Source organism: Melanotaenia boesemani, chromosome 12, assembly GCF_017639745.1.
Source record: "Melanotaenia boesemani isolate fMelBoe1 chromosome 12, fMelBoe1.pri, whole genome shotgun sequence".
Taxonomy (NCBI): Eukaryota; Metazoa; Chordata; class Actinopteri; order Atheriniformes; family Melanotaeniidae; genus Melanotaenia; species Melanotaenia boesemani.
This window is the reverse complement of record NC_055693.1, coordinates 12,160,074-12,175,008: the sequence shown is the minus strand read 5'-3', so window position 1 is coordinate 12,175,008 and position 14,935 is coordinate 12,160,074. Positions and strand designations below refer to the sequence as shown.

Sequence of the window (14,935 nt, the reverse complement as noted above, 5' to 3'; positions counted from 1 at the left end):
TGAGTAATTTTTAAAATTGCTTACAAATAACCCAGTGGAATTAGTCATGTAGCATTTTACACAATTTTACAACTTAAGATGAATGGTAACATTCCTTATCAGCAAGTGAGATTAATACATCAAAATGCCCTTTTACTGCCATAGCTAACATTATTCTAATTTAAATAGGGGAGGATAAATCTAATTGTCAAAGACTCTTTGCATTACTCTTGCACAAAAAGGAAAAAAAGTAGGTGTGTTCCACTCTGTTGACTATTCTTACACCGAAAGCCCAGCTGCACCCAGTGGTTTTCGAGGTTGTTAGTCTGAGAGCAATGAAGCAAATCTGTCTTTTTTTCACTTTGTGAGGTATTACATAAAACAACACACATTCACAACAGACTTTTGCATCAAACATTGCACCACAGCTGAAGCATACGAATTTAAGTGATAACTTTCCAATTATTAATAATTTTTTTCTCACTGTTTTGTTTAACTTTTGAATTCTGTTTTTATTTTTTTTTTCTCTTTCATTTTCTGTAAATATAGAGGCGTTCTTACACCTTTTTTTATATTTTATATCTTTATTTTTACTTACTGTTTGCCTGTTATATTTCTGTTTTCTTATTAATGTGTGCTTAAATAAGAACTCTTCAATTTTTGTTGTTCTTGCATAATGACAATAAAGATCTTGACTTTTGGATTGAATCTTGTACATGGAGAGCTTTACTAATCAAACGGAGCAAAAATCTTACTTTACATAACATGTTATTGAACAAACCGGTTTCTCCATGTTTTTTTTTTAATGGTTCAATGTCATGTAATTTGAAACTTAACTAACAACCAGCATTCTTCCGCCTGCGTGTAACTTTGAACGAGCCTCTCCCTTTAAACATGTTTTACTTGGTGGTCGAATGACTGGCTTATAGGCTGGTCAATTCTCTTTTTTCTATTGATTGCAAATATATTCACCAAAAAATATTAAGAGATGATGTCATTCCTTAATTTTTGGCCGCTCCAGAAAAACCAGAAAAACACAAATCATGACAACAGCAGCAAACAAGTTATGAAACAAAATGTCTGGGTGCTGTAACAAAACTATCTGAAATAAAACTCCCAATTTGAACATGTCTAAAAACATGACATTTTACAATAAGTATTAAAAAAATAATTATTTATTATGAGATCTGCATGTGGAGATGTTCATGTTTTTAAGGCCAAGAGAGCCAGCTGAATATTCCTAACCAGGGCTGCAGCATGCTTTCATGTTGTCAGTTTATACTGTGTAATCCTCTGAAACCCAAATACAGATTCTATTATTATAAAAACATCTACTTTTTAAACTGTTTTAAGCTAACTCTGACCAACAGAATAGTAAGCATTTTAGGAAAACTTTGCAGAGCTGTGTCAGTAGATCTTAAACATCCAACCACTATAATTTGAATAAAGTCAATAGATAATTATTGAGTATATAAAATATGTATCTGTCCATCATCTATACTTGCTAATTCCAATGCAGTGTCACAGAAGGACTGGAGTCTATCCCAATGGCTACTAGGTGAGAGACAACCCTTGAAAGGTGGTCAGTACATCACAGGGCCAACACAGTGAGACAAGTGAGCACTCACACTCACCCCCTTTGGAGAATTTAGAGACACCAGTCATCCTAACATGCATACTTAGAATTGTGGGACGAAGCCAGAGTAACCACAGAGAAGCCATGCATGCAAGGAGAGAACATGCAAACTCCACAAAGAAAAGTCCCAGGACCCTTCTTGCTGTGAAGTGACAGTGCTAACCAACACACAGCCATGCATTTTCATTTCATAAACTTGTAAAGTTAGAATTGAATATACCAGCCCTCTATAATTTTTTATAGACACTTCTTCTTTGGTGGCAGCACTCCTTATCCTTATTTGGATTTCCTGAAGGAAGTAGCTGTTTGCATGCAGACAAAGAAAACTCACCTTTACACATCCAGCAAGAACACCAGTGACAGATCTGCAAAAAACTCTTCTTCAAAAAAGGTGAGGTCAGACTAGTGGAGGTGAGCAGGACTACATTATACTTTTCAAAGTGTTCCAAATATTTTGTCCACCTTTTGAATGAAACATAATTCCTGGAGTGTATGTAGTGTGTTGCTATAGATGGTAAAAATTAATGGTTTTACTCATGACTCACTCATGGTGAGCTATGTGTAGATCAGTGACACCTATTAAAGTCCACTGCTCTATTTTTGCTTTATGGAAACACTCTCCCAATGGTATAATCCTACTTTTATTTATTTTTAATTATTTTCAATGTGTGCTATTTTTCTATATAAATATTGCAGATTCACAATTTCTAATGCTGTTCATTTTGTAATAAAACTACAATCTTGCAAGAATAACAGTTAACAAAAGGCGAAAATTTTTATAAAATTTTTATTAATAGTAAAAAAAAAAAGTGCACAAGGTGCATAGAAAAAGCATTTGCTTCTTTTAACAGATGGACTTAAATGAATGCCCAACAGGATAAATGACAATGACAGTATCTCGTGGAAAACTTCATTATTCTCCACATAGAAGAATTATCAGTTGATTCCAGTTCATTGACCATACAGGACATGAGGAAATCACAGGCAGTACAGTGAGCATGCCTCCTTCCAAGTGTAGAACAATTTTAAAAACATCAGACTGAAAAGAGAAAAAAAGAATAAAATAAAACCATCTGAACACACCAACATCACCAGCATCACAGAAAGGATGCTAAATCTTTTGTCAGTATCCCCATCCAGAGGGGTTGTTCAAAATGGCAGTGTCAAACAGTCCACTTCGTCTCCACCTTTGAAATAACTATCGGCTCTCAAACATACAGTGTGAGGTAATAAATACATTAAATAAAAGTTTAAATATGTTTCATCAGTGTATCTCATGCCCTGAGTAGAAAATGTGCACAAAGCAGGAGTGCAAAACGTTGCAGTTTAGTACACAAGGCTTTCTTCAGGATCAACACATCTACAGTCAGTTTTACACCAACACCTGGTAGGCCACAGGAAATAAAACGCTTCTCTCTTCTTTTCCATTAATGTCTGTTCTTACATGTAATCAGTAACAGCAGCAGGGAAAAGGCCTATTGAGAAAAGTCAATTCAGCCAGAAAAAACAACCCAAAGTTTCTGTGCGTTTACTGGCCCCATCCTCCAATGCCAATCTCCTTTTTGTAGCGCTTTGTCAGACAGTTGGCCTGCTGGGTGAGCTTGGACAGCACCCCTTGCAGCCCGGTGAGGTGGAACTGGAACTGCTTTTTCAAATCCTCGTCCTCCTCATCTTCCTCCTCAGATGATGACGATGATGATGACGACGCAGAGGACGTGGATGCGGACGAGTGCGTGCGGGTGATCTTCATGCTTTCCTTACGCCTCTCGTCTGCTGTGGCGCACCTGACGCCCCACTCGATGTCACTGCGGATGGATTTAAGCAGCTGGTAGTAGCTGTACATGTCTCCCTCGTCCATGTCCGACTTCAGCGGGGCCATGTCCCGCTCCTCATCCAACGGGACATCCCGTAGCAGGCTGGGCACCATAATGGTCTGATCCATGTTGTTCACGGCGCCGATGAAGCGGTTCATGGCGTTGAAGAGGGAGTTTTTCTGGTTGGGGGTTTCTGGCAGCTGCATCATCATTTTGCCGGTGGAGTTTTCCCTTCAGGAGCGCAAGTGATGCGGTTCTGGGCGTTGTTCGGCTTAAAGTAGCCCGAGCTTGTCTGCAATGCTACAGCGGTGATTGGTTATCCGGTAAATCAGGCGAGTTGTGCCGGTAGCTGGGCTGGGTTCTTCAGTTTCCTCGTTTCGCTGTTATGCCCTTCTCGTTCTTTCTGAATTGTAGAGACGGTAGCGCAGGGTATATATAGGTAATGACCCCCCCACACACGTTTAAGGCGGTCCCGTAACCTGTTTGTCACGTTCTTCCAAGTGCAACACGACCCAAATGACCTGAAGTTGTACACAAATGGGCGCAGTGGTTTAGCACATTTTTCAAAGAGGAGTGGCTTCCAGTAGACAGGTAAGACAAACCCAACCCTGCAGAACTGAAATAGTTATCATTAGTTAATAGTTATTATTATTATAAATAGGCTGCATGTAAATATAGAGAAACATCTGGAAAGATAAAAACTAAGGCTTATTTATTGCAATAACCAAAATTATTTTCAAGCTGAAAAAGCCAGTGGAAAATTCTGATGAAAAACTTTGCTTACCGTGCAAAGTTCTGTCCTGCAGCCCTACTCTGTGATTTCTCTTCCGGTACAAGATGTTACTCAGACACAACATCTCCACACTCTACATTCCTTTCTGTTGAGGAAAACCGCTGACGTAAGCGTAGAAGGCAAGTCATAAATATTCAGTAACCGAGCCATCAGCCCACTGCGCCTTCCATGGATGAAGCCAATCCTGTGGCGAAGTTTGTTTCGGAGGCGGGTTAAGGGCACGTTGCACCAATGAAAAGGTCATTGTGTTGTCCCATCTCACCCAGAAAGCAAAAACAACAGGTCTCAACCGGTGTTGTGTGCACGGGTATCACCTGGAAGTTTACTGGCATCCATTTACACCTGTCATTTAAGCAGGTTTATGTCTGTTTTTAATGACTGTCATGGTTGTCAACCAAATAATTTGGCTGCTTTTAACAGTCTCGTGCAAACATACATTTGTTGAAGGTCTCACACATGCCAGAGGGTTATTTTGGGTCATATACAGGGTCTACAGTTTAAAGTCCTTTCAGACAGAATTTGTGAGTTTTGTTTTAGCTTTTGAGCCACTCCATAATTTCTTCACATATTTAGCAGAAAAACAGGAAACAGGTGCAATGATTTATTAGGAAAAGAAGGCAGCATCTTAAGGCAAAGGCAGAGTTTCTACAATTCTATTGAAGCTGAGTCAATATTTGGTATGATCATCTTTGTATTTCAACACATCCACAACCAACTTAGACAAGCTTTATTGTAACTTCTTTAAGTAGCCTTTAGAAATGGTACTCCAGGATTATTGAAGGACCACCCAAAGCTATACTTTGGATTTTGCCTGCTTTTTGTTCCATTTTCTCACAAAATGATCTGACCCAGCTTCAAGTGTCCAGCCTTTGAGGAGTTCATCACTGTAAGATCTGTTGTCACTGTTTATTCACATTGGCTGTGCAAAAAAAAATAAAGTAGATAAATAATAAATAAACACACACACACACACACACACACACACACACATATATACATACATATATATATATATATATATATATATATATATATATATATATATATATTGTTTTAACACAACATTGGTTGAAAGGAGCATAGGTCAGTGTTTAGTGAATCAACAAACAAATGAAAACAACAAAAACAACACACTCTGAAAAAGGGTCAGGTACAAGCACTCCACCAGAAATTACAGAAAAAGCACCCTGTGTCCAAAGAAAAACTTCAGAAAGCCTGGGGAACTATTGCTCCAGACTATTCTAAAACAACAACATCAACAACACAAAGAGGGTGGTTGGAGCAAATGAAAAAATGAATAAGTGGCTCATTGAGTAACCTAATATGACTGAAAAAGGTGTTTAAAGGAGCCACCCGAATATTTGAAAGAACATATAGTTTTGATGAAACTGAAACCCAAAGCAAATAAGTGTTAAATTAAATAAACACATGCCAGAAGAGTCATGAATTTTGTTTGCCTTTAATGAAGTATACCTAACAACCATATTTATATTTAGTATCTTAACCTAATACCTATTTGCAATATCCTATTCTAAAAACTAAAATGACCAGATATGATTACAATATTTATTCTCTTAAATTTAGTGGATTAGTTAAAGAAATATAATTGATTATATCTCATTTTGTTTGGACAAAAATGTGTTTGGCTTCATAAAAGTAAAAGTCCAGTAAAAGTCATAAAAATAAAATCAAGATCTACTGATTTACATGCAGGTTCATTTGAGTCCTATACTAAGTACTGTCACACTTTCAGATACACATAAGGCCCATTTGTTTCCTTTTAGACTAACTTTGATCCAGGTGCAGAACCAAAAGGATTTTTTAGATTACATGTAAATAGAAAATGTTGCAGCAGCCAGTTTCCAGCAGTGATGGTGGACAGCTGAGTTTCCAGTATCCTTCAGCGGCTGGTAAACATGAGGACTCCCACACTACTCTGTAACAAAAATAGCCTAACATCAGTACATGCTACAGTATGTACGCTGATGGGATAACTCTGAAACCTGAGCTTTTGTAAACACTCTCATTCATTGTAAAACTGAAGCATGTTTACTACCTTGTGTCTGTTAAATTTAAAACATCAAAACATTGATACTTAAAAACAGGTCTACATTATGTTAGTGTATAAGCTCATAAGATTGCTGTGAAGGAAGATAGGAATGCAGGTGGCCTGACACATTTGTTGCCCAGCAACAAATGTACTGTATATGGGCACAGATTGTACTGGACCAGAGCAAGTGAATCAGCGTTCAAACATTGTTGCTACAGCAGGAATGTGAACATGGATGGTACAACCTGCTGAACAAGTTTCTCTGTGCGTAAGGCCTATCCTGCCATCTCCTTTTTCGGTATGTCCTTTGTCCTTTTTTTTTTCTTCAAACAGTGCAACCCTTAACTCCTCAAGCCAGAAGAAAAGATAAATATATTTATATACTGGCAACAGTATCATATGAAAATACCACATTAAGAAAAAAAGGTCAGTATCAGCTGCAAGATAACTTGTTGTATTGGACAATCTGTATGAATGGATTGTAATTTATCAAATTTCAAGTTGTTTATTTGTCACATGCAAGATGGCAGTGAAATGCAGGTATACACATATCTGAGGCTCTGCATACCCACTCACCACTAGTAAAAAAACAGAAAACAGCATGGTAATAAACTAAAAAAAACAAAAAAACAAACAATAAATATAAATATAAATATGCCACAGTTCAGTGATTGCATTGTGATGTGCTGCCTTTACAGTCTGACTATATCTATATCTATATATATATATATATATATATATATATATATATATATATATATATATATATATATATAATATTTACAGTGTAAACGGTAGTGCAAAATATAAACCTTGTCAAAGTGACATCAGTAACTGACATGTTTTTCAGCAGAAGGTGGGACATTGTGCCACTACAGGATAGAGTTTACATTTCTGACCGCCTGATGGAAGAAGCTCCTCCTGAGTCTCTCTGTGTTCACAGCAAACTTTATAAGTAGCATTCAAAGTGTGTAGCTGGTCAAAATAGTTACATTTCTGATTTTTGTTTGATGTTCATTTTTAATTTAATTTCAGAACCGATGGATGATTGGACAAATGCTGGACTATGAGATGGGAGGCAGGCAGGTGGATGAACTAAACTGAAAGTGTTGCTGAGCCAAGATGTGTGTAGTGTGGAAATGAAGTAGTAACATAAACCCAGTACTTAGACAAGAACACAATACTGACTAAGCAAACTGACTGACTGATGACAATGATCTTGTAAAGAAAAAGGAAACTAGGCAGAAGATATACAGAGGAGCTAATTACTAATGGGGAGCAGGTGTGCTAATTAGTAAGAAAGAACCAGGTGTAGCAGGGGAGCAGCAGGTATATATAGCAGATTAAAAACAGCAAACAAGTCAAACACACAGCAGAGTATATCTGAGTTCAAATACAACCTTAAATGAAAACCAATTAAAACACTAAGAAAATACACAAGTCACAGAAATCTAACAAGAAAAAATTCAACAGAAACAAAATCCCATGTGTGGTCCTGGAAAGCCACAGCCCTGGATGTTTTAGATGTTTCCCTGTTTCAACACACCAGATTCAAATGAATGAGTCACTGAGCAGAACTTGTTAAGCTGTTGGATCCATTTACTTTGAATAAGATGTGTTAGAGTAGGAAAACATCTAAAAACCTGCAAGATTGGGGCTCTCTTGGACCAGACTTGCCTACCCCTACTCCATATAATCTTTATTTTAGCCCTCAAACAGTATAAGTATTCTAGTTTTCTTTGAGGCGAAGTAACATATATAAAAGACTTAAACCTTGAAATTAAGTGTAATATTTAAACGTATAATTAATCCGGTACATTTTAAATGACTATACTCAACAACAATTGAGATTATTATAGTTTGCCTGTGGCCTATTTTTCTGTACACAGAACAATGCAGCAACATGCAAACCTGCATTTACCTGTATGTCCAAGCAGGAGGGAGTTAGTAGCCTGACAAGTTGAAGACTGAACCAGCAGAGAGCGGAAGTTAACTATTATAAGTGTAACATCTTCAGCTGAATGAGAATAACTTGCATGCCTGTGGTTGAAGTCTATAAATCTGGTATGGTGAGACACTGATTTTCCTCTAATAAACAATTTTCTTCAACCAATATACTTGTTATTATTTATTTAGTTATTTCTTCCATATAACTGTGGGAGAGTGCAATCATCCAATCCACCAAGAAACTCAAAACCCACACAATTACCCGTGTTGCTCATGCCACAGAAGCAGAGTTCTTACAGGCTTTCCAAAGATGTATAACACAACACCAATCAGTTTTATTAAAGGGGAGCAATAATTTGTTTAATTACAAATTTACTTTTTTTTCTGCTAAGTAGATATCTCTAGGTTACTCTCAATATTATCAGCAAGCAATGTCAAGACTAAAAGTAGCCTGTGTAAAATTATGTCATGATACGTTAACATGGGGATAACCTCTCAGAGAAATGAGAAGCATTTTAATGTAGTCATTGTCAATATTTTATGTTTTAGATTTAGTTTATAGATCTTGAATGTAAAATCTCAATCTGAGAAGTAACTCATGACTTGATTTTACTATAAAATGTAGTCTTAAACAGCGCAAAGTGGAAATACTCTAGGTTGCTCTTAAATATAGAATGCTTGTTGGACTGTTAGTTATTTAATCTTTGCTTGAATCTTTTTAATTCCTGACCTACATCACCTTGAACCCAAATCTGTTGCAGTAACAGTGACATGATTCCAGAAAAGGTTCCAAACAAAGGTCAGCAGAGCCGGTGTGCCGTCTGCTGCGCAAGGATCAAGTATAAACAGGAGCTGGCTTTGCCTTCTCAACAGCGCTGTCAATCACGCTTCCTACCTCACTGACTTCATCTTTTCTCCTGTGAAAGGCCTCTCCACTTGTCAGAGGACGCGTTGCGCCTGAATGCAACAGCGAAACTCGGATCAGTTCGGGAGGGTTTCTCAATTGTGTGTCATGTCAGAAGCTGAGCATCCACAGATTACGGCGGGTGTCATCATCATCATCATCCCAGAGGCTTCAAAGGGTGCGGGAGAGAGGAGAAGGCGGGGGATGTGGTGGTGAAAGGAGGAGGAGGAGGAGTGGGGCACTGCGCTGTAAGAACAGGCAGCTTGAGTGGGAACTCTAGTACTTGTCATCACCGCTGCATGTTGCTGAAAAGTGTGAGGCAAGAGTGTCAGCGGGGAAGCTGGAGGCAAAGCAGCAGCAGCAATTAGAACAACAACAGTAAAAACAACAGTGACAACAGCTCACATCACAAGCAGGCAGGTGGAGTGAGACAGGCCTCCTACATTATTGTATAAGGACAAAAATGTGGCATCACACTGTGGAGCGCACTGGGGAGTGTCTGACTCTGTTTCAATAGAAGCAGGTTTAAATGCTCCCTCTGCAAGTTTTCAAAATGAAATTCATAATAAGATCATATTAAAGCAGTCAAAGTAATTCCTGTTATGGAGTTAATAATATTTTTAATCTGATTAAACTGCCACTTTAAAACACATTTATTTCATACTGTGTGTCACACATCATTTAATTTTACAATTTGAAGCTGGTAATCTTCACCAAAACAAATCATTCTTACGATAAGCATTTCTCAACGTATCAGGCTGCATATATGACATAATTTATATCTGTATATGACAGGTTAAAAAACAGCCTGCAAGTTTGTCTGATAATCGTTGTGAAAACAAGATCAGAGCTTTACTTGGAAAATTGACAAGTAAAATTGACTAAATTTGCATTCTATATTCAAAATCTCAAACATAATACTGGTACAAAAGTGAATGATTCCTATTTTATATATAAACATGGCAAATAAAAGTAAGGACATTTGTGTTACGTCGATTTTCTCTCTCCTTTAATAATATCCACTGGTGTTGTATTATACGTCATTGGAAAGCTTGACTAGTCACCTTTACAATGAGATATAACTTGTAAGGATGACATTAATGTGCATGTAGTGTCTGCTAAATATATGCTTATAAAAAAGTGCCAAAAATATTGTCCGGCTGGTATTCACTTTTGTTCTGAAATTCAAAAGCTGCTAGATGGTGTCAGCCACAGATGAATGACTGGCACCTAGCTGGTGCCTAATTCATAAAATAAATTTATAAAATATGTTTAGAAAAGGGCAGGCACTTCAAAACACATTTTATTAGTTGACCGAACACCTACCACAGTCTTGTTGCAAATTTTAAAAACATCAGTCCAACAAAGTGCCACCACTGGAGTTGGTTGGTTGGTTAAAAACACCCACAAATGTTGACCTTTGTCAAACTAAATACCACCCACAGCAGCTAATGGGTAGTCAATACTTTTGTTGTGGCTACAAATCAAATCAAATTTGATTTATGAAGCATTTTTCATGCCAAAAAGCAACACAAAGTGCTTTACATAAGGAGAACAGTATATACATTATAAAAATAAAACACATATTCCAAGACATCTTGGAGCTAAATGGATTATCTTTTCAAGTAACTTTGACCATCCCACTAAAATCCATCTGTTTTGCATCGCAGTATCTGTTTAAATGATTAATATCAGAATCTTTATAAATGAGGGGGAAAAAAGTCTACATGGGATAGTTTGAGGACTTTCTGACACATATTTTAATAAAATGGTTTTAAGGCGGTTTAAGCATTACAACTGCTAGTCAAATGTTGGAGCCATTTAGCCATCATAGACTTCTTATCAGTCTAGTGGGACCGGATGACGACTCTTCCTCAAAGCTATTGCTGTTTGTCATGTTCAACAATGTTCTTAGAGGGAATTTATTCTCTTTGTCCAACTGACTACAAGGTCTGTGTGATGTTGAATTTTTTTTTAAAACTGTGCTGGTACCACAACTCTCAGTCCCTTAATCAACATCATACCACACAAAAAGAAAGAAGAGAGAAATGTTGGAGGAATTGGACCCAAATGCTGGATGGGAGACAGGCAGATTAACTTAACTGGGAACTTTATTTAAACTAACAAAAGGTGCTGCTCGCAGGATGTTTTAGAAATTAGATAGAAAATAACTTGCATAATAATTTTAGACTGACAAACAAAACTGACTGAGATAAGCGTGACAAACAATGATCTGGCGAAAACGAAAGAAACTGGGCAGAAGATATACTGAGGAATGAATGACAAATGAGGAGCTTGTGATAATCATCAGATAAGAACCAAGTGTAATAGGGGAGCAGGAAATGAGTAGTACAGAATTAAAACAGGAAACACAGAGATCAAATATAGGTAACAGTTTGTGGTCCTCACCAGTCTGTGAGGGTCCACTGTGTTCCTGTACAGCAAGTCGTGGACAGCAAAAACATTGCAACCAAGAGGATCAAGTGGGTTAACCACACAATCTCAATCAAAACAAAACAAAAGCCCATGCTTTGAAAGCAGTGACATAGCTGATGCAAAACATAGGATATACAGTGTGTACGTCTACACATTTCCAATCAGATTGCACAGATAGATGTGGAAAGAATAAATTCCTTAATAAACCTCTCTCTCATTGTGCAAACTACTTTTTCACTTGCCAACCAAGGGGTCCGGCTCTGGATGGGATGGTTTGGCACGGTCTGGTTTGGTTTGATAAAGCCTGAGATCTGTGTTTGTTTTTTATTTATTTATTTATTTTTTTTTTTTTTTTTGAGGAATGTAGATTCTGCCACCACTCCCATTTAGAGACCAGAGTTTGATTCCCCCAGAGGACGAATATTAACACCTTTCAATTGGGTCCTTAGGCAAGACCTTTAACACTACTGCCTAACCACTAAGTCACTTTGAATAAAAGCATCTGCTAAATGACCGTAATGTAGATTTAAACTACAAAAAAATCCATGTTATATTTGAACATAGTGCTGCTCTCGGTTGGTTCACATTGCAGAGTCGAGGTGATTCTGTTGACCAATCAGTGAACTGGTTGACAGCTCCACCCTTTAGTTTCATACTGGTAAAATTGGGACATCAACAAAAGGGGCCCAAAACAGATCACCCTCTTCCCAGTAGCTTATGGAAACACAAAAACAATATGAGCTGGAACCTGGAAAATGGTGGAAAAGGGGATATAATGAGTCAGAAGCACATATTTTAAGGTTGGAAGCCTATTGCTATAAAAACATGTGTTAACCACACCAAAGGCACAGTAAATAAGATGTCAGAAGCAAATGCATTCCCTGTAGGAAATGTCAAATAATATGCAAAGTAGTGAATATTGGGACCAGGGAAGGAAAACTGGCAGAGCTAAATGGAATTCAGCCAACATCATTCAGTTAGTTCTCTAAAAGCAAGTAAATTGGCAAACTTGAGTGAGTAAACACACCAAACTATTGCCAAACTGTGTGGCTTTAATAAAATAACTTTGTACAGTTTTACAGGAAAGGAACCTAAACCTCTCAGTTACGTTATTTTTGTATTGATGAAAAATATGCATTTGGTTTATTTGTTGAGCTGGTATTGAAGTTAAGATGCTAACTTGTGGTTGGAAGTGTTTTGAGAAGTGTTTATTAAAGCGTGTTATTTTTAGGACTGGAGTTTATCTTGTTGAAATTATAGGCTTCTGACGTGTCTGTTATGTTATACTGTGCTCAGACGTTGAAATGGAGATGATGAAACTTAAGCACTGAATATGTCGACATAACTTTTTAGTCAAGGTCGATCTACTTTTTATTAATGAAACACTTTCTTTTACACTCAAAAAAAAAAAAGAAAGAAAGAAAGAAAGAAAGAAAGAAAGAAAGAAAGAAAGAAAGAAAACGGGCATTAGTACACTCCCTCTTTTTTTTTATATAATAGGCTGGTTGCACATGAAGGTGTTTGTGCGCTCTGGAGTCCGTTTGGTGTGTCTGTGTGAGTAATAGCGCTTCCCCGGTGAATGCCTCCCTCTAGCCCATAACCCATTATGTGCAGTCAGGAGGCGGAGGCGAGCCAAAGCGCGAGAACCAGCGGCACGCACGCTCCATTAACGGACCCACTGCCGCGCCGCTCCGCTGGTAATTTGCGTAACGAGGTTGGAGCGAGCCCCACTGGTCGGTGGGTTGGCGTGGTCTGCCCGACAAGATGCTCTTCTCTTTATCTTGACATCCGCTTTTCCGGTTTCGCTTCCGATGCAGCCCGCTGCATAGGAGGACAGGAAGACAGAGAGAGACGGAGACTGAGCTCGTGTATGCGTGTATGTGTGTGTGTGTGTGTGTGCTTCCAGAAATGCCGTTTCCCTCCGCTTTAATGGCTTCAAAGTTCCGTTTTCTGCTGATGTCCAAGCGCCATCATGTGGGTGAAGATGATATCGGTGACGAGCAAAAATAATAAAGCCTAATGAAGCCTTGTCAATAGTTGAAAATGACTCATAATGACTATCAACATTATGATATTACATTTTATGGTGTTTATGACAAAGAAAGGTGATGAAGAATTTTGTGTAATTTTTATTTCTGCTGCTTCTGCCTTAAACCTCCACTCGCCTTTCTGTGAATGTAAGTTTTTATGTGGACCAAGGGCTTATTGTCTCATTTGGCCACACCTAAAGGTGACGGTATAGGTCGCTATACCTAAAGGCAGCTTTTAATAAAGGGTTTATTTCTTTTATCCCGTTGAAACTCACCATAGACAGCAAACTTGCCTTGCAACTGGTAGATTCTAACATTATTTATTTAGGGTCAAACCACCTCCCTTGTTTTCTTATTTTTATTAAAGGAGTTTATTTAATTTCTCACAGAGTGCTTCCTGAGCAATCAACATACCCCAAGTTGAGTTATGCAGTTTTAACGAAGTAGCAGAACCTCAGTTTTGATGTTTTCCAGACTTGTTAGCAGTGTTTATAAGCCTGTTAGAATCGGTACACATATTGCTGAGGTCACATTTAATATTAATTATGCACAGCTGGAATTTAAGGCTCAGGTTTATTGCTAGACATTACCAAGTTTATCTCTTTCATTTGTGGTAATCTGTGAAGCTAACTACATACCACTATAGTTTCACATGTTTCCTTTTTCTCATTGTTAGCATTATATTGCATGAAGAAACTTAGTTATTGCATGTTTTCCTGTCATGATGGTAACCAAAATCTGACCATACACATAGGCCTACTTACAGTTAGAATTACGTTATGTTTCATTTTAGGATAGATTAGCCTTACACGTTCAAGTTTTGGGTGTGAGGTGAGGAAATACATTTTGTCAATGGCATATTAACCAGATATGTATTATATTAATATATACATAAATTATATGTATGTTCTTTTTGTGCTTGCAAGTTTGTAGAACCAAACTTTGTTTTTCTAGAGTTTTTCTATATATGACACTATTATTAAGCAGTTCACATAATGGATGAACCATCTAAACATCAATTGTTGAATTTGCTTTTTAACATTTTTGTAAGATCTCTTTTGAGATTGATATTGGTGGTAATTCAGAAAATTTCTCTGAACTCTTATAAACACTTAATCACATTAAATGATTAATACATAGAATGAATACATAAAAAACAAGTAATAAGACGACAAGTAAATAAATTAACTGCTAAATTACAGTACTCATACTATGATTCAGCAGCTTGTTGAGGTGAGGAAAGAGGATTTATAAGAGGTATTGTCAGAAAACTAAACACAAAACAATCAGTGTGCACACACATCTATTTGAGGTAGAAATAGAAATGAAAAAGCTCCAAACAAAAC

The 14,935-nt window shown here is 37.4% G+C and overlaps 1 protein-coding gene across 1 annotated transcript; it reads right to left on the bottom strand.

Moving 5' to 3' along the window:
• Positions 1–2,384: 2,384 nt before the first annotated feature.
• Positions 2,385–3,901, bottom strand: mid1ip1a (MID1 interacting protein 1a). The gene has a single exon (XM_042001529.1). It carries the CDS (start codon positions 3,639–3,641, stop codon positions 3,144–3,146), a length of 498 nt encoding a protein of 165 aa, XP_041857463.1. The 5' UTR covers positions 3,642–3,901; the 3' UTR covers positions 2,385–3,143.
• Positions 3,902–14,935: the final 11,034 nt, after the last annotated feature.

Coding starts and splice junctions, on each gene's coding strand:
- mid1ip1a (XM_042001529.1), bottom strand. CDS start 3,641: ATGATGATGCAGCTGCCAGAAACCCCCAACCAGAAAAACTCCCTCTTC.